General features: G+C 35.8%; 3 protein-coding genes across 3 annotated transcripts; 2 read left to right on the plus strand and 1 right to left on the minus strand.

Annotated features, from left to right (window-relative positions):
* Positions 1-1,599: 1,599 nt before the first annotated feature.
* On the plus strand, positions 1,600-5,815 carry LOC104892526 (pyruvate decarboxylase 2). The gene is made up of 6 exons (XM_010678486.3): positions 1,600-2,386; positions 2,651-2,814; positions 3,895-4,545; positions 4,636-4,753; positions 5,146-5,334; positions 5,437-5,815. Exons 1-6 carry the CDS (start codon positions 1,856-1,858, stop codon positions 5,605-5,607), a joined length of 1,824 nt encoding a protein of 607 aa, XP_010676788.2. The 5' UTR covers positions 1,600-1,855; the 3' UTR covers positions 5,608-5,815.
* Positions 5,816-6,718: 903 nt separating this feature from the next.
* Positions 6,719-13,058, minus strand: LOC104892527 (transcription factor bHLH140). Its single transcript, XM_010678487.2, has 6 exons — positions 12,865-13,058; positions 12,616-12,740; positions 10,074-11,050; positions 8,052-8,712; positions 7,804-7,974; positions 6,719-7,438 (listed from the first exon to the last, which is right to left on the minus strand). Exons 1-6 carry the CDS (start codon positions 12,905-12,907, stop codon positions 7,106-7,108), a joined length of 2,310 nt encoding a protein of 769 aa, XP_010676789.2. The 5' UTR covers positions 12,908-13,058; the 3' UTR covers positions 6,719-7,105.
* A 5,619-nt stretch (positions 13,059-18,677) lies between these two features.
* LOC104892528 (receptor-like protein 39) lies at positions 18,678-22,529 on the plus strand. The gene has a single exon (XM_010678488.4). It carries the CDS (start codon positions 18,942-18,944, stop codon positions 22,308-22,310), a length of 3,369 nt encoding a protein of 1,122 aa, XP_010676790.2. The 5' UTR covers positions 18,678-18,941; the 3' UTR covers positions 22,311-22,529.
* The last annotated feature ends 35 nt before the right edge of the window (positions 22,530-22,564 follow it).

The raw sequence follows: 22,564 nt of genomic DNA on the forward strand, positions 1-22,564 counted from the left end.
CTCCTTCCATGATTTGGCACTCTACATAGAGCTTATTATAGACAGAAGTCCTGTTACATGAGAACCCAAAAACAGAAAACACCCAAACTCATTCCCCCTCAACTGCTGAAACCATTCTTTGTTTTTTCTCTCGCTCTCCTCACCATTGGTGCCGCTGCGTCGCCTCCCTTCAATTCTCCAGCGTTGTGTCGGCACCGGTAGGTCTATCGCAACTTGTTGTCATTGGGCTAATGGCTATCACCGAATGAAATTGGTGTGTTTTTTTTGCAATTTTTGGGAGGAGAGAGAGAGAGAGAGAGAGAGACAATGAGTAATCAGAAGAAGAAGACTTAGAAGATATTGGGACACGCTATTCATGAGATTTACAATCATAATGCTAGTTGTCTTAGCTTTGAGGAGCTTTACAGGTTTGTTGATTTTTTGATGTTTTCAGTTGATTATTGTATTTTTTCAGTTGGTGTGTAAATTCTTTCACCTTGTGTTGTTTTTCTTTCATTTGGTCTTCTGTGTTCTTTAATTAGTTGGTGTGTAAATTCTTTCAGCTTGTGTTGTTTTTCTTTCATTTGGTCTTCAGTGTTATTTCAATTGGTGTGTAAATTCTTTTAGCTTGTGTTGTTTTTCTTTCATTTGGTCTTCTAAACAAAAATTGAAACCAACTGGAAAAAAAATGAAACCAACTGAAAAAATTTGAAACCAACTGAAAGTCGTCCGACCAAATATTATGGTCGAACGCGTCTGACCCAATACATTCTCAAATATTTTTGGTGCTAATTATTTCTCGGCATTAGCACCTCAAGCTATAAATTGGGTGTACGTAACACAACCTTTAGCTAGTAGTCAAAATATGACGAACTAATTGAACTTGGTGCACCGAATGTCAAGTATCATTAATGATACTTTTTCCTTTTTTTTACATGTTGCACTTTGATCATCGTTTTGTGATTTATACGTGAATAAAAATAAAGTCATGTGAAATCATGTCAAATTCGCCTTAATAAAGTTAAAAATATATACGAAATCATCAATAAAAAATCAAATAACTAACGATTTCTTATTAAGTAATGTTCTCCTTCGCAAGTTAAGTATCTTACCATTTATTTCTCTCATCATCAATTATACTTTCCTTAACTCATGATACTAGTCATCAAAACATCTTTATTTCTCATTTTCCAAAAAAATAATAGTCAAAATCATAAAAAATTATTATAATTCAACATTTTCCCATTTTAGATAATTCTAGATCCACTTTTAGTCCATTTTCCTAAAATCCTAATCCCAAAATAACACTCAATTAGTTGTCAAAAGAAAAAATAACACCCAATTAAAAATATTTTCTTTTAACTCCATTAATTTTTTTTTTTTTAACTCCATTCAACAAAAAGTATTTTTTAAAACTCATAATAGGTTCTGCCTTCTAAACCCACCACCTATTACTATCAACTTACATTTTTCTGACCCTCCAATAATAAAAGACTACCCAAAAAGTTAGCAAAAAGCACCAAAACTAAAACCGCCCCTTGTTTCTTAATTCCCTTCACCCCAAAAAAAAAAAAACCATTTCCACAATTTCACCACCATATATATATACTCTCATCTCTTCATTTCTTCTCAAATCACAAAAAAACTCCCAAAACAAAGAAATCAACAACTACCCAAAAAAAAAAAAACATCTTCTACACTTTTTTTTCTTCCATTTTCACCAAAAAAAAAAAAAACCATTTCCATAAATTCACCACCCTATATATATATATATATATATATATATACACTCTCATCTCTTCATTTCTTCTCAAATCACAAAAAACTCCCAAAAAACAAAAATCTCCTACACTTTTTTTTCACTTTCCCAAAAAAAATGGACACCAAAATAGGATCAATAGACACGTGTAAGCCTTCAAACAGTGACATCTGTTGCCCAGCCAAAAACGGCGACGTAACAACCCTCCAATCATCGGCTCCACACGGCTCGCCGATCGCGCCACCTGAATCAACCTTAGGCCGTCATCTGGCGCGCCGTTTAGTTCAAATCGGCGTGAATGATGTATTCTCAGTTCCAGGCGACTTCAACTTAACTCTTCTTGATCATCTTTTAGCCGAGCCGGGTCTTAACTTAGTCGGCTGCTGCAATGAGCTTAACGCCGGCTATGCAGCCGATGGCTACGCTCGGTCTCGTGGCGTTGGCGCATGTGTTGTTACTTTTACTGTTGGTGGTTTAAGTGTTCTTAATGCTATTGCTGGTGCTTATAGTGAAAATCTTCCGGTTATTTGTATTGTTGGTGGACCTAACTCTAATGATTATGGGACTAATCGTGTGTTACATCATACTATTGGTTTACCTGATTTTAGTCAGGAATTAAGGTGTTTTCAAGCTCTTACTTGTTATCAGGTAATATTTCCTCGAAATAGTCATACTGTTTCATGTTTTTACGTTTGTCGATACATGATTTTACACGTTAATATGAATAAAAGTTATAAGTTGATGAATTTAATAAGATCTCATATAATTTATATTTTTAAAGATAATCAAAGTGTAACATATAAATAGTAAATACGAACTATAATATAATATGATATAATATAATATAGTGCTTGTTTTTTTTTTTTTTACCATGACGACTAATATTGTTGTTGTTGGTGGTGGTGTTTGTAGGCGGTGGTTAATAATTTGGATGATGCACATGAGTTGATTGATACAGCGATATCGACGGCGTTGAAGGAGAGTAAGCCGGTGTATATAAGTGTTGGTTGTAACTTACCGGCGATTCCTCATCCTACTTTTAGTAGGGAGCCTGTTCCATTTTCTCTCTCTCCTAAGTATATTTCTTCTCTTTGTTTAATGTTTTGTTAGATTGTTTTGTTTGATTTGTTTTTCTATTGGTGTTGAGAAGTGTCTTATTGGATCGAAATCTTACACGTGTTAATGTGGTACACATTGACAAGACCCTTTGGAGTGAGGGAATCCCGCCTCAAAAGTGTTTGTTGTGGGGTTTGATCTCGTGCCTTTATCACTAGACCAAGTACTACTTGACTGCGTGTTTTTTTTATTGGATGTCCGAAATAGTAATGTATTGTTTATTGTGTGAAGTGATGACCCATAAAGACTTTCCACTCTAGGAGTCTACGTTGCTTTTAGTGGGCTTTCTTTTTGTTGTTAGGCGTAAAAGTTTTATGGGTGGGGAATGCAAACTTGAATAAGGAAATGATGGTGGGTATATAATAATATTTATTTTGGAGTTTTTTGCTGTGTACTAGAACTTTTGAGAAGTTTTGATGTTTTGTGTTACAAGAAGTTTTAAGATCCCATGTGATGTGCTCAAGGTTTCATTTTATTTATCATTGTAATTACAATGTACTACCTCCGTTTTCTATTATTTGCGACGATTAGACATTTTTTCCTCTCTACTTTATGTCAAATCGTTGCACATAAGAAAAAACGGAGGTAGTACATAGTTTCAAACACATTACATCTACCCGTGTGGCTTGCATTTCGAGTGTCTCGTAAGTGATGTTGTAGGATGACGATTTATCATGTGCGCGCGTCTTGTGATTGTAGACATTGCTCAATGATCAGGGTAGAGAAGGTGTTTGTATGAGGCATTTAGGATTTAAGTCTTTTAAGATCTTGTACATTTGAGATGATGTATTATGTATATTGGCCGATTGATATTTGGTTGCATTCGCAATATCATTTAGTATGGATATTCTTTTGTAAATGTTGTGATAGTGGCATTGTGTTACATATATGTTTCTTTGTTACTCTCTGCATAATGTGACCTTGATTCTGCAAGAGGTGAATTTTTCTGTAGAATTTTCCTCTTGTATAGTGAGAACCAGAAATGATACAATGGCAAATATTATCATATGTTTTATACATATATTTTATTCGTGATGCAGGCTGAGTAATCAGATGGGTCTGCATGCTGCAGTGGAGGCAGCTGCTGAGTTCCTGAACAAGGCAGTGAAGCCTGTCATGGTGGGTGGGCCGAAACTGCGAGTGGCAAAGGCAGCTAGCGCCTTTGTTGAATTAGCCGATGCTTCTGGCTATGCATTGGCAGTGATGCCCTCTGCCAAAGGCCAAGTCCCGGAGCACCATTCACATTTCATTGGGACTTACTGGGGAGCAGTAAGCACTGCTTTCTGTGCTGAAATTGTTGAGTCAGCTGATGCATATATTTTTGCTGGTCCAATCTTTAATGACTACAGTTCGGTTGGGTACTCACTGCTTCTCAAGAAAGAGAAAGCAATCGTCGTGCAGCCTGATAGGGTTGTGATTGGCAATGGTCCTGCTTTCGGCTGTGTTCTAATGAAGGACTTCTTCAGGGAGTTGGCTAAGAAAATTAAGAAAAACACCACAGCTTTTGAGAATTACAGCAGAATCTTTGTTCCTGATGGGAAACCTCTCAAGTGTGAGCCTAACGAGCCATTGAGGGTTAATGTTCTTTTCCAGCATATCCAGAAGATGTTAACCAGTGACACTGCCGTCATTGCTGAGACAGGGGATTCATGGTTTAATTGTCAGAAGTTGAAGTTACCGGAAGGATGCGGGTATGCTTTATCAATGTGATTAACCTATTACTCACCGTCAAATCTATTTTTTCCTTAAGTGTGTATGATTAATTGGATTTGGTTGTGCAGGTATGAGTTCCAAATGCAGTATGGATCAATTGGGTGGTCTGTTGGTGCCACCCTTGGTTATGCTCAAGCTGTTCCTGAGAAACGAGTTCTTGCTTTCATTGGTGATGGGAGTTTCCAGGTAAAAGCAGCATTATTCATCATCTAAAATCATAGTTATTATTGTCTGTGTCATCCAAGCCAAATCTGGTGGCGAGTAGGTATTCATATTATATTCGTCGTATTGACACGAATCGAATAATTATTGCTTAGATGCACTTAATATCATTTATATAATATCTAGTCCTAGATAAATCTGGGTATCTTGTCAGTATATTTTACTTCTGTTTTAAGATGGTCCCGACTATATAATAATCATTTCCTTAAACATGATGTTGAAGCTAGAATGTACAACACTCTAATATTCAACACATAAACACATTTGTTGGGAGAATATGAATATTCCTTGATATGCTCAACATTATGAGGAGAATATATTGAGTCTTATGTGGAGTATTTGCTTCATTTCTTTAGGTGACTGCACAAGATGTGTCTACAATGTTACGATGTGAACAAAAGACGATTATCTTCCTGATCAACAATGGTGGATACACCATCGAGGTTGAGATCCATGATGGTCCATATAATGTAATCAAAAACTGGAATTACACTGCACTCGTGGAAGCAATTCACAATGGTGATGGTAAATGCTGGACCGCTAAGGTGTGTGTCGTCAATTATGATGTGTACAAGTTTATCTTTCATAATAAGTATCATTGCTAATAGAACCTGACCTCTGTGCTGTGCTTTGCATTTTCTTGGCAGGTTTTCGATGAAGAGCAGCTCGTGGAAGCAATCGAGACTGCAACAGGACCAAAGAAAGACTGTTTCTGCTTCATAGAAGTGATTGTTCATAAAGATGATACCAGCAAAGAGCTGCTTGAATGGGGTTCCAGAGTTTCTGCTGCCAATAGTCGTCCCCCGAACCCCCAGTAGATTTTATTCTTCTCACTATATAAATGATAAATCTGAATGTCTCACTTAGTTTTTGGTTGTGTCATGAATTTTACAATGTTTAGTAGTAGCAATTGAGAAGTATGATCATCCTAAACTGCAAGCTAATGCAGATATTATGTACAGACCTTCCTTTTTGATGAGCAAGTTTTCAATCCTTTTAATTTGATATAAAGTTTGATTTTATTCACTCTTTGAATATTGAATTTGCCATTGATGTTTATTTTTCCAAGTAATTAAAGAGATCTAAACGAGGTTACAGGAAACAAGTACAGAACGGAGAGATCATCATAATACGTCAAAGTGCAGGTTCTTTTTTTTTTTACAACGAGAAATTGTACAAGAAAACACAAAGACAATACCTAATGAGTAATAAAAGGAAAGGTATAAAGTTTCGCTAACTCATGAGCTGGAGTCACTTCTTATCGAATGTCGACTAACTTTCATGATACGACATCCTTGAAACATAGCTGCAATGTTGCGAATCTCAATTAAGTGTACATTGGTATCATTGATTTATAAGATGAAGGGTTTGAATTTTGATCGTTATATGAGAGAATTTTAAAGAAGTAATCGATAAGACATTCATTACACATTTTTAAAGTGGTTAAAGATGACCACTGAAGTTGGTTAAAACAATTTGAACCCTTAATTTTGTCAAGTCACTCGTCTTCTTTTTCGATTTCATTTTCTTGTATATATCCAAAATCATTGTGTTCATTATGATACAATATTTACAACTAATATAAATAATTTCTAAAAATAGAGAATCTATATTAAACCTTTTCTTTTCACCTCGCTGAAACTTTCTAAAAATTTATTTAGTTGCAAGCATATTTATAAAACGAAAATGAGCACCTTTTGTAATTATTTATATTGTAGAATTATGAACTTCTCTTCAAAAAACAATTTTTATTTAATGGATTTAGGTTATGTCCTGAAGCTTGAAACCATTTATATTGCATAAATTTCAATAGAAATATTCATATCTCGGTACCCTCGCATCGATATTTATTTATGAAAACTACCACATCAATGTAATATCATCTCATAAACTGTTGTTTTTATTGTGGATGATAAAGTTTTGATGGAGTTAAGTAATGACCTAAGGGTTCTTAGGTAATGTTCGTATATATAGTCCGAATTACAGTTAGGTCATAACGAAATTGTTCAGCCATTACCATTTACCTCGAAGGAATCTATTCCATGACGGCAAAATACAAGATTTTCCAACAACCTACAGGCTACAACAATCAAAATTATGTAATTTTGCCCTTCATCCATCATAGCCTACAATTTTGAAATTGGGTTTTCTTCTGTAAAATAACCTGCCCCTATTATGGTCCTCGACGAACTGTCTACTGCCAGTGTCTGTCACCTCCGAACACCACAAACCACCCCACGACCATTAATTAGCTTAGTGACTAACATTACCCATATACATGACAAAATCACAATCGATGTACCAAAACTGGAATATTTACGAGTTTGCATCTGCTCTAGTTGGTCCTTGGACAAGACGACCGTTTTGAAGTAGGGTGGCAGGGAAGGGAGCTTGGCAATTGTTTACGTGTGATTTCAGACGAGGTATATTAGGGTGAGCACTCTTACAACGATGGCATCGCAGTTCTTTTGATAGAAGGCTCTCGTCTTGTATTGATGGACTACCAAATCTCTCAACTTCCTCAATGACATCAACTGCATCTCGGAAGAATTCCGTGTTGAAGGAGTTCCAATGCTTCTTGTTCTTCAAATGCTGCGAGGTGAAGTCCTGGCTGATGACATGAAGGTGCAACTGTCTCATTGATGGAATCTGTTTATAAAGACAGAAGCAAAGAGGTTAAGATCTTTGCATGACTATTTGGTGATCGTTTTCCGTATATAGGTGTTAGATTTAGGAGCAGTATGTAAAGCATATACTCTTGAACAAGAGTTGCTGAAGTATATATTTTTGGATACAATTTGTAAATCATACTTGTCTAAACATCATAGCCAGGCAAAGAACACTATTGAAAAATGATAGTAGGCATCGAAATAAACTGCAATCGAACTTTTAAAACCAAATAAAACAAGACATCACTTTTGGTGGTGGATAACTTCCAAGTGTATAGCACTTGGTTTCCACAAGTACTAGCAAATTGGAGAAGAAAACTTTGTCAGCAGAGAAGGGTGACATACCGAATGAAAACCAAGGCGGAAAATCAGCGATTCATCTTCCAGTATGAACTTTTCAACCCATTCCATGCCTACTTGGTGCATTTTTTTTAATAACTGAAGGTGCTCTTGGCACACATTGCTGAGGCAATCCAGACCATCCAAACGTGCAAGCACAAGAACGTGCTTTTTTGCCTATCATATAATGTAGAAGTCTTGTCATGAACGTAGCATTGATACAAGTTAAAACACAAGTTAAGCGATGTCCTTACCTTTGGATACATATCATTCAGTACAACGACATCAGTGGTTATCTCTAGCACGTCCCCCTTATGCTTCTCAGAATTCATTGCAATATTATGTAAAGCATGAGCCCAGGATCCCCAAGCTTTAGAAGCACCAATATTTCTATTTGAATCTTTTTGCTGCTCCTTCCCGTTCCCCAGATTGGTGTTAGATCCAGCTTCAAACTTTAGTCCCTTGTACTTCTTAGCTCTTTCTTCGCCATGTACATTCTCTCTCTTCATCTTCTTCTCAGAAGCATCATCATCTCTCTGCGTTCTGTGGTCCCGCAATTCAGACTTCTCTGAATAGAATTTTCCAATGTCTGCTTTGGTATACACTGCTTGGGTCTCAAGGATGGTTGCAAAACCCTCAAAAAGTGATGAGTAAGCCTCACGGAGGATTTTACAGCCTTCATCGTAGTTATCTTTTAAACAGTTTGGTCTTTGAGGATTCAAATTAGGTCCAAGAACATGAATTACATGCGTGACTCCTTCTCTAATAAACAAAGGTGAATTAGCAGGGACAGGTATGACTGCGGCCTTTCCTGGAGAAAGCGTTTTGGCTCTTTCTTTGGTTGCAACCTCTAGACATGGGCCCGCAGCACCAAATATGGCAGCATTCACACCCCCACCTCCAGGTTTTAGTCGCCTGCAGCATGATGTAACGAATCAGAAAATAAAACTACTTGTGTAACCAACATCATATAGCGACACTTTCAATTGACATGATAATTGACCAGTAGTATCAAGACTAGCCGGTCAAACAGAAAACAAATTCCCGCCAGGACTGTACGAAAAGCAACCAACAAAATGAAAAGGAGTTGCAATATGAGCCAACTTCACCTAAATCCTGATTTAGTAATTGTGTTACAAATTGCATATTCAGTCAAGACTCAAGAAGCTTAATTGGATAAAACAGCCAATGACCAAGTAGTTATTGCAGACACCACCACACCGGAGCATTATAATAAATTAGTCTCATCCAAGTCAGCTTCGTATATTAAACGTGCCTTAATCAGCTTCATAAGCAACTCCACGTTAGCAGATATCAATGTCACTATACACTGTTCATGCAATGAATGATCATCCAGAGTTCCAGACTAATAACTATCATCGTTGGTGTTCAACATGAAGGCTCACATCTACATTTCAGAAGTTCAGATATCAAGTTATTCAAAATTATAAGCTCAAAACTCAAAAGTAACCAAACTTCAAAGTTCAAACCAGTAATGGTTAAATACAGAGTATTTTCCTCCAGAGCAGCACAAGGAATTTATGCAGAAAAGCTGTGAAAATGAACCAAGCTGGCTACAAACTAACTAGCACAACTCTCTTCAAGGACATGATATAGAAATATTCTAAGAACAAGGAAGAGAGAGCACACGTGAACCAAAAATCAGAAATCTCAGAAATGGAAAAAAGCAGCAGTCCTGTGAAGCAGGACTAAGGCAGAAATTAGTGAACTTTCAAGTTGAACTTCAAGAGAAACCAACAAGATTGAAATAAATGAAACAGATCTTACTAGGACATTCAGTTGCAAGGCTCTAATCAACCAGGTCTACATTACGGGCATTAATTTACCAGCTTGTCTCTAACTCCTGTAGAGACTAGAGATATACAATTATCATTACTTAAAAGTTAAAACTCCTTCTCTCCATGCGGCAAGTTACAATGAGGCAAGCTCGTAACTGCGAGATGGACATCCAAGGCTTAAGTAACCCTCTATGGCCATACATCGAAAAACTCCATAGTGTCTAGACTCTAGCTCAACAACGGTCATCTAAGGCTTTAGTAACCCATTATATATTAACCGAAATTGAATATAGTCTAACAAATTTCGAATAGAATTGCTGAAAGGATGGGGGGGATAGGTAGTACGCAGAAAATGTTTTTTGCTAATAACACCTTGGTTCTAAACTTTTGTACTTCATCTACTATTCTGAGTACGAACAACTTACTCAACATGAAGCTCAAGAATATGGAAACAAGCCTAACAACATGGATACTTACCAATTAGCAGCATTGGCAATTACATTGCAGCGTAAGCCTCCTTTACTATATAAACAAGTAATGTCTCCCACAAATGTGAAGAACTTTTCAGGATTGATGTTTTTTCTTGTAGCTTTAGCCTTAACTAAAGATAAGATCTTTGATTTATGAGTCAAATCCACCAAAACAAGTCTACCGTTCCTTATCTTACTCATATATTCCTCTACTTTCTCAACAATAATATCAGAAGCCTTCTCGTGGTCGAACTGAAAGTCTGCTGTTGAAATTGAAGGGAAAGCTAGGGTAGGAGCTATGTCCAAGAAAGCAGAACCATCAGCGGAGTTTGTCGAAGCAGCGATGTCAGCAACAGACTCCACCATCATATGATCTCCCTGCTCCCTTTCATTACTGGCACCTCTAAAGCAATCAGGTTTTGACCCTTCACTGTGGGCTTTAATTTCTTTCACTGATTGACTAGAGGGAGAACTCCGGGTCTCACTTGGACCAGGGCCTAAACTAGGAGAATCTGCCTTTTTCAAAAACTTCATTATACCAAGCTGGACCTTAGCATCTGGGCTCTTCTGGCCAAAGCAGCCTGAGGGAAGAGTATCCTGTGCATTAAGCCTACTATATGTTGTAATAGCATCTTCTACATCACGTTCCGTCTGGCAAATGGTTATTCGAGAAAATCCTTCACTCAGCTTTGGCAATTCCTTCTTCTGTAGCATTCTGTTTACAACTGCAGCAGCTTTTCCACCCTGCAAATTTCCTTCATGTCCTGTACGTTTAACAGACCGTGAAATGCAGAGCTTAGCAGGCAGATCAAGCACCACAGCATGTACATCCACTTCAGGGCTGCCAAGCTTGACAAACTCGGCACGTTGTTCTCTATCCAAGTTGCATCTGTCAATAAATATGCTTTTTTTGTCTTTCAGCGCAACAACTGCATTGCTTAAGCATTTAGCTTTAGTTCCCAATTTACCATTATTAATGTTGTCCTGGAAACAAAATCAGCCAAACAGCAGAGGTTCCTATTCAAAAGTTAGACACAGCTTAAAACTTATGATATCTATAAACATACAAGAAATTCCCTGGAAGCTCAGTATCAACTATGAACTCATTGTGAATCATATTCAATTACCATAACTCAATAGTTTATATTATACGCTCTCTCCATCCAGAACTATTAGTCCAATTCCAACAAGTCATGTATACTACTTCCTCTGTTTCTTTTTACTTGCAACAGTTTGACTTTCACGCTTGCCAATGCATAATTTCAACCATCAATAAGTTTAATTACCGATAAATAAAAATTATAAAAAGTAAATATTCGAAAAATATACATTCAGACGAATCTAACAAGATCCCACATGAATATGTTTTTCCTTAACTATAAATCACCAAACATAAACTAAGTAGAGTTGGTGAATAGTGTAAAAGTCAAACCGTTGCAAGTAAAAAGAAACGGAGGAAGTATTATGGGATGTGTGGAAATAAACGTTACATTTTCTTTGAAGTAGAAATAGATTATGATTAGAGATGTACCAATAGCGAAAAGTAGGTCACGATCCTACAATTTGATAGCACTGTTGATATTTCAGCAGCAAACACATAAATAACGAAAGCAGGTCACCATATGGGTACAAGTTCAAACAGCAAGAATGGAACTGGAATAATATCCTTAACTCCTTAATTCTACTCAATGTGGCTCATGCATATATGTTTTCCTTCACCATAAATCACTATGATCCATAATGTAAAACAACATATTAAGCCGAATGGTACTTGCTTTCCCGCATGGTAGATGGTAATAAATTCATTTGTCGTTTTGTTTAGAAAGTATGATGTTAATGTCCTTGGCAATGCTTGTTCACCCTCTAAACTAGTGATTTTCTTCATAAAAAATCATTACCACTTTAGAGGTGGAATTTGAGTGGGAACGGGAACTAGTGAAGATTAACACATATTTAAGGTGGGATTCCATTACCATTACAATGCATACTCAAGTTTCCCTTGTAAACTACATCCGTTTCTAAATACATGCAACATGTTGACTTTCATGCCAATGCACTACTTTGACCTTTAATATCTTTAAATATCGATTAGTAAAACCTATAGAAGATTGATATTTTGATACTAATCCAACAATACATTATATGATAGCATTTGCACTTATATATTAGCTCTCAAATGCGACCCAAGTTAGTATCTAAATCATGCAAAATTTTCAATGTTGCATGTATTTAGAACCGGAGGTAGTATAATTACACTACCATTCCGCAATTCAGTACTACCTACCAAACGAGCCGTGTCGTAAAATCTCATACTAAAATATTACTAATAGGAACACAACTATAACAATTTAACATCAAGATTAATGTTTCTTCTTCCCCTATCCTTACATGGGTAAATTAAGACAATATAATGAAATCAACAAACTACTTACATGGTAAATTAAGACAATATGATGAAATCAACAAACTACTTACATGGGTAAATTAAGACAATATTATGAAATCAACAAACTATGTATATGAAAAATCAGGAGAGAGAAAGAAAAGACCTGGCAAATTCGAACCCATTGACGAGAGGAGGCGCCCATGACAAGGTCACAGAAGGTGGACTTACCACTACCAGGTGCACCCATCATTATCACTACCAAAATCTTCCCATTTCCTTTCTCTTCTTCTGAAAAATTGGAAAACCCAATTCATTTTCATTGGCAAATTGAAGAATAAAAAGGAAAAGCATACAAGTTAGTGCAATAATTAGCAAAATTATTCATAGTATTAGGTTAGCAAATTAGGTTTACCTTGTTTAGGGTTTGAATTATCGATTTCCATTTTGTTCTCCATTGTTGGCTAGTAACTCAGCAGTCTAACCATTATACTGGAGACATTAATGAATGTTCTTAAAGTTTCTTTGGGAAAATTGACATTATTAGTTTTTCGACTATGTTGATCAATAATCCAACCTTAATAGTGGTCTTTATTTTGGGGTTTTCTTTCTCGAATGGTGCTTACCTCAAATGACTACTAGTCTCACATACATGAGATATGTGCGAAAACAAATAAAAGGTCAATTGCGTAATAATATATACAAAAAATTATTCATAAAGTTAATTGTATATTCTTCTTTTGTTTTTTGAAAGTCAATAAATCAATGATGATGTAAATATTTTGTTAATTGAGAATACAATGATAAAAGATGGTGAATTTGTATTTTATTACTTAAGAGTATAAAAGGAATTACCATTTTTGATGTCCCTCTCTTATTCCCTTATATAATAGAGATTTCGTGTCCTCGGCAATAGTCTCGGATTATTTACCAAAAATAGAAATATTATTTTGTCTTGAAATGATTTTTCCTCCAAAAAAAGACCAATTGAGTATTACAGCGTAGTTGGTTAGTGCTTTAGCATATCAAGTGAGAGGTTAGGTTTTCGAGTCTTGAAACACATATATTTTATTATTTAATGTCTCATTTGATTGTGCGGAGGAGGGGAGAGTACATGTGACAGGACATTTATTTATCTTGAGTTTTAATATATATTTGCTAAATCGGTTAATTATAATACATGACACTTATCCATAATCCTTTAAATTAACTAAAAGTCTATCAAAGAGTTTAATGCATCATAAATAAGATATGTATCCAGTTAATTAAGGTGGAATATCGTTTTGGAAAGAAAATTCTTAGAGCACCATTATTCACAATTGAAAAAAAATATCATCCCACCCTCTTTCTAACTTTCTCTCTCTAAAAAATAACATCCCACAATCTTTTCCCACTCATCTCCTTAACAATGAACCATTTTTCAATCATCTCAACTACTTTTTCCTCTCTCTCTTACCTTTTGACCACACCCAACTACTTTTTCTCTCTCATCATCCAACCACCATCATACAATATTTTTATTATTTACTTTTTAATGATATGAAATATTCATTACTAATTGACTGATTTTGAGAGTTAATTAAGCGATTTTGTTGCTTAGGCATTTGGTTTTTTGAGAGATTTTGGGGTTGATTTCTTATATAATTAGGATGATTAGGATCCGTAATTATAAAAGAATTTTAAAATAAAGAGTAATGGAAGAAGAGTTAGAACAAATAGAAAAAATTAGTGAAGATGGAGAAAATTAAGTGTGTCCAAAATATAACAAAATGGGTCTCTATTTATAGATCTCAAAAAAATAGAGCCGTTGGTAATTTTTTTTTTTGGATTTATATTTTTTAAAATATAACCGTTGCAAAATTTACAACGGTTATATTTTAATTGCCCAATTAAAACACGTCATGTGTCGTAAATGACAAATGGCACGCTGCAACTGGCGCTGACACGTGTGTCAGCTGCCAGCTGCAGCGTGCCATTGCTTTAATTTTTTTTGCCAAAGCAGCAAAATGCAGCGTTTTGCTGCGTTGCTAGCCAAAAAAAATTAAAAAATGATGACCAGGCAATGAGTCCCACTCCCACGCCTGATCATCTTTTCACTCACCTCCAACCCTTTTTTTTCCCAATCACCCCCATTCACCTCACAATCTTTCTCTCAATTGTAATTAAGAGCATTTTTTTCATGATCATCAACTTGATTTTATTTCTCACTCATGAATAAGGGTGCTCTTAAAGTTGGGATATCAGAAGTTCGGACTATTTAAATTGAACTGACATTAGTTGGGACTGATAATGTTAATTTGGTTTATTCTGATTCTTGAACCATTTGTTAATGGAAAATGGTGTTAGAAAAACTCTAGTTGTAGCATTGAGCGAAAAATATTCCTTTCCATAATAGTATGAACACTTTCATCTATTTGTAGCAATTTGATTGCTCAATAAAATTATAAATTATTTTCTTAGTTAGATGAGTAATCCAAGTGGACCTAAGTTTTCTAGTACATAATTTATCAATCAAGCCCTGAAGACTCGAAGGTAAAAGATGGAGAGAGTATAAAAAGTAAACTTGAGTTGATATGACGTGATGGAATTTCGTCGAGGTACAAATACACACTTCCTTCTAGTGAAACACTCTCATTATTTTGAAATTGTCATAATAAGTAAAACCAATCTCTAAATGATAAAAAAAAGTTCATTGTTATTACAAATATGCCACCAAAAAGCAAGAGGGGACCACAACTCTTTTTTTCCATCATTCTACTTTATTGTGGTTTCAACTTTCTCTCTTTAAATTCCTTGATAAATCGCCACTTTCTCTATGTTTCACTTATTGTGAAACAGATGAAGTATTTACCAAGAGAAACAAAACTAACAAGATATACAGATTCAATTTGATCAATTTGTGATACCATGCAAGTTCTACAATTTTATTTTATTTTTGATAATTTTGGGCTAGTTTTATTGAGGCTCAGAAGGCCAAATTAGGGGTCAAATACAATGTCCATAACTAGATCGAGTACAAACATTGAAAAAGTTATTGAATAAACTGAATTTCTGATACAAAGATGAGAAGGTATGAGGTGTTAACACCAAGCCAAAAATTCATCCTTCCTCCTTAATCCTTGTTTAGCCAAGGAGTCAGCCACTCCATTAAAGCCCCTGCCTTTGTGAGTTATTGATAAAGAGAGCCATGATTTGCGAGTGTTGCAGATGTAGTTAAGCATGAAATTCAGATTCCAAGGCCCTCCACTATTTTGGTTGCACCAATTCACAACATTAGAGGAATCCGAGATAATAGTAATGTTCTGTGATTTGATTCTTTCCGATCTCATAGTGATTTGTATTGCTCTGAAAATAGCAAATACCTCCGCTGAATTAATTTCTAAGGGAGGGATGGGGTTGGAAAATAGGCAGACAAAGTTTCCAGTATCATTACGGAGTACTCCTCCCACAGTAGCGTGGTTGAGAAATGGTTCAAAGGAAGTTTCGTTTATGGGGCCCACAACCTAGTATATTGTGACAATGTCAGTGCATCTATCTCTCAGGTAACCCAGTTCAACATCAGCGCGCGAAACATATTGAAATGGGTATACACTTTGTTCGTGAAAAAGTTGCTCGTGGTAAGGTTCGCGTTCTTCATGTTCCCTCTCGTCATCAGCTAGCTGATATTTTCACAAAAGGCCTACCATTGATCTTATTTGAAGATTTTTGGGACAGTCTCGGTGTTCGCCCTCCTCCCGCTTCGACTGAGGGGGTGTGTTAGACTATATGTAAATATAGTAGTTTTGTGATTATTGTTTATATTAGGTAGGTGTATAAATCAGTTCCTGATTTCTAGCATGTAATGTATCCTTCTTAGCCTATATCTTTAGGATGTAAATCATTATTGAATCACGGACAATATTCCACATTCTATCATATCTTATCTTATAAGATTTTAAATAAGTTAAAATAAATTGAACAAAATGAAGTCTGACATGTTTGTCAATAACTATAAGGATAAAAAAGTGGGATAAGAATAAAGAACTTCTTCATCCCAATCCCACCAATTGAATGTCTACAGGTCTACAGGAAAAGACAGATAATATATAGAAACACAAATATTCAAATGCAACTAGTGAAAGTTAAAGAGGGACACAATTAGTTAGCATATTTGAGAGAATTCGTTATCTAATCTCAACTGATGTTCAACACCCGCCACATAAGGCCAATAGTCAATTTTAAATTTTAAATTACACTTCTATCAAATTTAGTACACACATGACTTCAGTGTGTAGATATCTCTATTCTATAAGGCAACACACGGGAGACACCAAAAAATAGAAAAAGGGAAAAAAAGAAAAAGAAAAAAGATAACTAACTGTTTCATTTGAATGAAGGGGGAGTAGGACATTTAAAATATCAGTTTTTTGAGAAAATAAAATGTAAAGACAATTATTCTACCCAAATAATTTTATTTTCTACTTCATTTATTATCACACGTTATCGCACGCATCGCGTGCATGTAAGACTAGTATAAATAAAGTGCAGGACATATGTGCCTAGATGAGGATTTTTTGGCCAAAAATTAAACAAACTCCTAACATTCTTATTTTGGAATTCAAATAAATGGTTTATCTTTTTCTTTTCACTACATCATTTTCGCAAATAATTTTCAATTTCACGTTAATCATGAACCAATAAATAATGGTTTTTCACTCTCTCTCATCATTTTCCTATCCCACCACATTTTCTCTCTCTTCAATTCATTCTATGGAGTTGTATTACCAAGATTTTGTGGATAATTTACGGGGTTTTGGTTTGTATTTTGTTGTGGAGTTGTTAGGCCATCTTGTACATGGATTAGGATTACATACATAATTAACATAATTGAAAATCATAATTATGAAACATTTATTCTCAAAGATGACAAAAGCTAGAGCAAAATTATGTGAAAAAAGAAATAATAATAGGAGGAGAAGAGAAAATTGAAATTGTGAATGAAATATAGCAACATATGTGTCGATTTATACAGAATGAAAATTATGAATTTTAGTTTTTTTTTTTTGAATTTTTTTTTGATTTATTTTTTGTAACGTTAAAAATAAGAGAGCCAATGGAAAGCTGCTACATTGCATTTTAAGAGTGGGCCGACAAGAATTTTTGACGCGCGTCAGAATCTCATACTAAGCGCCCTTTTCTTTTTGTTTGCAACCCTGATTCGCCCAATCTACATGTTGCTTATTTTTAGTTTTTTTGCCTTTTCTTTTCCTATCTAGAGACAACATGGCAGTGGATGAATTGTTGAACGAACCGTTCGAAAAACCAAATAGGTTTCTCTCGATTCATGCACAAATCATTTAAAGGTTCAAGATTAAGCAAAAAACAGTTCAAGGCCATGAACCATTTCTTTTGTTCATTACTAAGAATGACTAAGAAACGTCAGACTTTATCAGTTCCGAACTAAATGCAACAAATCCACTTTTACACATGTCGAGGCATTATTTTGACCTTAAATATTTATAATTACATATAAGTAAGAATTGTAAAAGCTATATTTTATGAAAGTACGTCATGAGACGAATCTAACAAGTTCCCACTTGATTATTATTTTTAATTATGCGAAGTATATCACAAATCTTAGTTAAAGTGAAAAGTGTAAATAGTGAAAAAGTAAATTTATTTTAATTTAATTTTAAAAGGAGAAAATATATATAATTGATGTTTTTTAGTCACATTCATTCTAACCACTATTTTCAAACCTTAAATAAATTTGTGTGACACGAAATTCCACCATATTCAAAAAGAGTAGTTTGAAAAGGTCTTTTTGATTAAGAGTACTAAATAGAGCCAAATAGCCGACAAACAAACGCGTTTACTACAACAAATTTGTCTTCGTATAACAAAAGGCCACGCTGTTTACTTTGACGTGCGCTTAGTCCACGGTGACCATTCTTCATTCTTCCATCTCTTCTTTCTAACTCATGATATTTACTCATCGCTTAGTCATTACTACTTCCTCCGTTTTTGACCCGTTTTAACTTTTAATACTATTTACATGTAGAATTTTGACTATCTTTTGTGATTTATACTTAAGAAAACATATAATCATGTAAAATCTTGTTAGATTCGTCTCAATGCATATCTTCATAATATCAATTTTTTGTAATTTTTACTAATAATTAGAGATATAAAGTACCAAGCAAGACTTGACATAGTGGTTTAAAATAGTGCATTTACTGCATTGGCATGTATAAGCAAAACGAGTCAACTAAAAAAAAAGGTAGTGTTATGTACTATAATTCCACATATTTGTTCACACAACTGCTTTCCTTAGCTTTGCAGATATCCTAAACAAGACAAAACAAAAACTTAAAAAAACTAGTCAATTACTATTGCTAGATAGCAGAAGCAATAAAGGAAGAAGTAAATAAACAAATGCACCCATCAAATCTACAAACTTCCATCCTCAGCTTGTGCTAGCATTTAGATGGGCATCTCTGAAAACAGTGTTCAATGAAAAGCTCAGTGTTTTTATGGCCTTATTGGGTATGTTTTATCCAAATAATCATTTCAATCAATACCCACTTGGCTTCAAGCATATGTCTTGATGACCAACAATCACTGCTGCTCGAATTCAGAAGAAATCTCATATATAACAGTTCTGAGCCTACCAAATTAGCCACCTGGAATCAAACCTTGGATTGTTGTCAATGGAATGGTGTCCAATGTAACAGTTCAACAGGGCATGTTATTGGTCTAGATTTATCTAGCGAATCGATACGCGTTAATAGCAGTGACAGTTTCAGTAGCCTGTTCAGTCTGCAGTTCCTGCAGAGACTGAATTTGGCAAATAACAGCTTCAACTCAGAGATACCACCAGGATTTGGTGAGCTTGCTGGTTTAACTTACCTGAACTTGTCTAATGCAGGTTTCAGAGGGCAAGTTCCTTTGGATATATCACAACTAGAGAAGTTGGTCACCCTTGATCTTTCTAGCATTTCCTTGTTGGGAGCTCAACTGAAACTAGAAAATCCGAGTTTAGCGATGCTAATCCGGAACTTTAACAATCTCAGAGGACTTCATCTCAATGGTGTGTTTATTTCAGCTAGTGGGTCAGAATGGTGTAAGGCATTATCATCTTCAGTGCCTAATCTGCAATTTTTGAGTTTGTCCAACTGCAATCTTTCTGGCAAAATTGATGTATCTCTTGGAAAATTGCAATCACTTTCAGAGATTCGTCTTGATCAGAACATTTTGGCTGCTCCAGTACCCGATTTTATAGCCAACTTCAAGAATCTGACAACGTTGACAGTAAGCAACTGCCAGCTGAATGGAACATTTCCTCCGAAAATATTTGAGGTGCCAACATTAACTAGCCTGGACTTATCATATAATGGATTGCTTCAAGGTACTCTGCCTGAATTTCCAGTAAACAGCTCTCTTCAGACATTAGTTGTGAGCTACACAGGCTTCTCTGGGAAGTTGCCAAATTCCATTGGTAATCTGACGCAGTTGCAGAGGATCGAGTTGCAGAACTGCACGTTTAGCGGGTCCATTCCACCGATGGAACAGCTCAACCAACTTGTGTATGTAAACTTTCTGAATAACAATTTTTCTGGCCTAGTTCCTTCCTTTTCATCAGCGAAAAACCTGACACTTCTGTGGCTCAGTAATAACAAGTTAAATGGTACCATAGCATCCATAGGGTGGGCAAGCCTCTCAAATTTGGTCAATCTTGACTTGAGCTCCAACTTACTGCATGGGAATATTCCCGGGTCTTTGTTCAGCTTGCCCTCATTGCTGAGCTTGCAGCTTTTCCAAAATGATTTCAGTGGTTCACTCAGTAAGTTCGATATATCTTCTCCATTACAGACTTTGGATTTAAGTTTCAATAGACTAGAAGGGCCAATACCGAAGTCAGTTTTTGAGTTGCAAGCTCTGAAGGTTCTTAAACTGTCTTACAACAGATTAAGCGGTTTAGTTGATCTCAGTGTGATTCAACAACTCAAGAACCTTTCTGTGTTAGAGCTTTCATTCAATAGTTTGCAAGTCTCTGTAGGAAGCAACAGATTTAACTTGTTTCCTGAGCTAACGTCGCTTAGGCTAGCTTCGTGTAGTGTACGTGCCTTACCCACTTTTCTGGAAACACAATCCAAGATGCAGTATCTTGATCTTTCAGTCAACCAGATAAACGGGAGTATACCCAGATGGATTTGGAGACTTGGTGATGGATCTCTTTCTCAGTTGAACCTTTCTTGTAATAATTTCATCGGAGTGGAACCAAATGTCCAAGACACCCCATATCTAAGGGTTCTTGACCTTCATTCCAACAACCTTCAAGGAGTAGTTCCAAAACTCCCTTCAAATGCTTTTTATTTGGACTATTCTAACAATAGTTTCAGTTCTATCAACCCGGCCAATGTAGATGATTTTCCCAATGACATTTTCCTGCTCTCTCTATCTAGAAATAACATATCTGGAAGTATCCCTACATCATTTTGCAACAATAGTAAAATCCAAGTTCTGGATCTGTCATATAATCGATTTGTTGGAACAATTCCGAGCTGCTTGATTACTACAAGTACGGTGCTGGCAGTATTAAATGTGAGGGGAAACAACCTAAGTGGCAGTGTCCCTGATACATTTCCTGTAGGCTGCAAATTGAGAACTCTAGATGTCAATGCAAATACTCTGGAAGGATCGATACCAAGATCACTGGCAAACTGTACAAGTTTAGAAGTTCTGGACCTTGGGATCAATCAATTCAATGATATTTATCCTGGATGGTTAAAAAACTTGTCTCAACTTCGTGTTCTTGTTTTAAGATCCAACAAATTCTATGGCTCCATTACATGTCCTGATGACTCAATTTGGCCGATGCTGCAGATCATCGATCTCGCTATCAATAATTTGACAGGTGAACTTCAGGCAAATTGCTTCTTGAACTGGAATGCAATGAAGGTTGATGACAAAAATGGTATATTGCAATATCGTGTCTTTGATAATTACTACAAAGATGTGGTGTCTGTTACCTATAAAGGTTCAGAGTTCCAGCTGCTTAAGATCCTCAACATGTTCACTAGCGTCGACTTGTCGAGCAACAAATTTCATGGAGAGATACCAGAAGAGATAGGGAATCTCCATGGAATCCTGGGGCTAAATTTGTCACATAATAGCTTTTCAAAATCTATCCCCTCATCTATAGGAAAGCTTACCTCGCTCGAGTCCTTGGACCTCTCCCACAACCAACTGAGTGGAGAAATACCTACACAACTCACAAAGCTGACCTTCCTTTCTGCATTAAACCTCTCCTATAACAACTTAGTAGGAGCAATACCATCAGGTGCCCAGTTTTCAACTTTTGTTGCATCTTCCTTTGAACATAACCAAGGATTGTGTGGGCAACCTTTGAACAAGTGCACGAATTCAAGCACTTTGACACCCTCAAAAACATCGTCAGCACACGAGAGAAACTCAACCCATGAAGGAAGATTTGACTGGCAGTACATACTTATTGGAAGTGGCTTCGGCACAGGGGCAGCACTAGTCATAGCTCCTTTAATATTTTGGAAGAAAGGGAGGAAGTGGTTTGACAAACGCGTAGATAAATTTGTTTCAGCCATTCTTTCAGCATGTGGGATTAACTATGCCTATGCTACTTTGGATGAAGGAAGACCACAACCAGATGAAGGCATTAGGCATCAACTGTTTGAAATATCTAGTTATCATGAAGACAATAAAGTAAATGAAGGAAACTCTGGCCAATTTTGTGTGTTCTGCTCCAAGCTCGACATCGAAAGAAAGCTGGTTATACATGATCCTAAGTGCACTTGTCATGGCTCACCATCCAATTTGTTATCTTTTTCATTATCTACAATGTAAGCTTCCAAAAACTATCCCCTCTTTTGTACATAAAAATTACACAACATCAACCCTTATAAATTGTGTTGATGAAGGTTGCAGATTTTGTGGAGACTTTTTTTTGAGTTGATTTCAGAAGCATGATTCTATAATTCTTAGAATCAAATTTTCATGTTGGTGAAGTTTGCTTGCTATTCCTGTGATAAAAATCACTAAAATTCGTTGACACATTTCATCAAACAGTAAGTCTGCTGTGTGCATGCTTCTGTCTAACT

This window comes from Beta vulgaris, chromosome 5, assembly GCF_026745355.1.
Source record: "Beta vulgaris subsp. vulgaris cultivar EL10 chromosome 5, EL10.2, whole genome shotgun sequence".
In the NCBI taxonomy this organism is placed as follows: Eukaryota; Viridiplantae; Streptophyta; class Magnoliopsida; order Caryophyllales; family Amaranthaceae; genus Beta; species Beta vulgaris.

What these genes read in the sequence shown, in the direction of transcription:
- LOC104892527 (XM_010678487.2), bottom strand. Translation starts at nt 12,907, where the DNA reads ATGGAGAACAAAATGGAAATCGATAATTCAAACCCTAAACAAG. An exon ending in ATTGCCAATGCTGCTAATTG is followed by an intron (nt 8,713 to 10,073) that starts GTAAGTATCCAT and finishes ATCATGCTGCAG; the next exon opens with GCGACTAAAACCTGGAGGTG. An exon ending in TCCGCCTTGGTTTTCATTCG is followed by an intron (nt 7,439 to 7,803) that starts GTATGTCACCCT and finishes CTTTATAAACAG; the next exon opens with ATTCCATCAATGAGACAGTT.
- LOC104892528 (XM_010678488.4), top strand. Translation starts at nt 18,942, where the DNA reads ATGAAAAGCTCAGTGTTTTTATGGCCTTATTGGGTATGTTTTATCCAA.
- LOC104892526 (XM_010678486.3), top strand. Translation starts at nt 1,856, where the DNA reads ATGGACACCAAAATAGGATCAATAGACACGTGTAAGCCTTCAAACAGT. An exon ending in AAGTTACCGGAAGGATGCGG is followed by an intron (nt 4,546 to 4,635) that starts GTATGCTTTATC and finishes TTGGTTGTGCAG; the next exon opens with GTATGAGTTCCAAATGCAGT. An exon ending in TTGGTGATGGGAGTTTCCAG is followed by an intron (nt 4,754 to 5,145) that starts GTAAAAGCAGCA and finishes TCATTTCTTTAG; the next exon opens with GTGACTGCACAAGATGTGTC.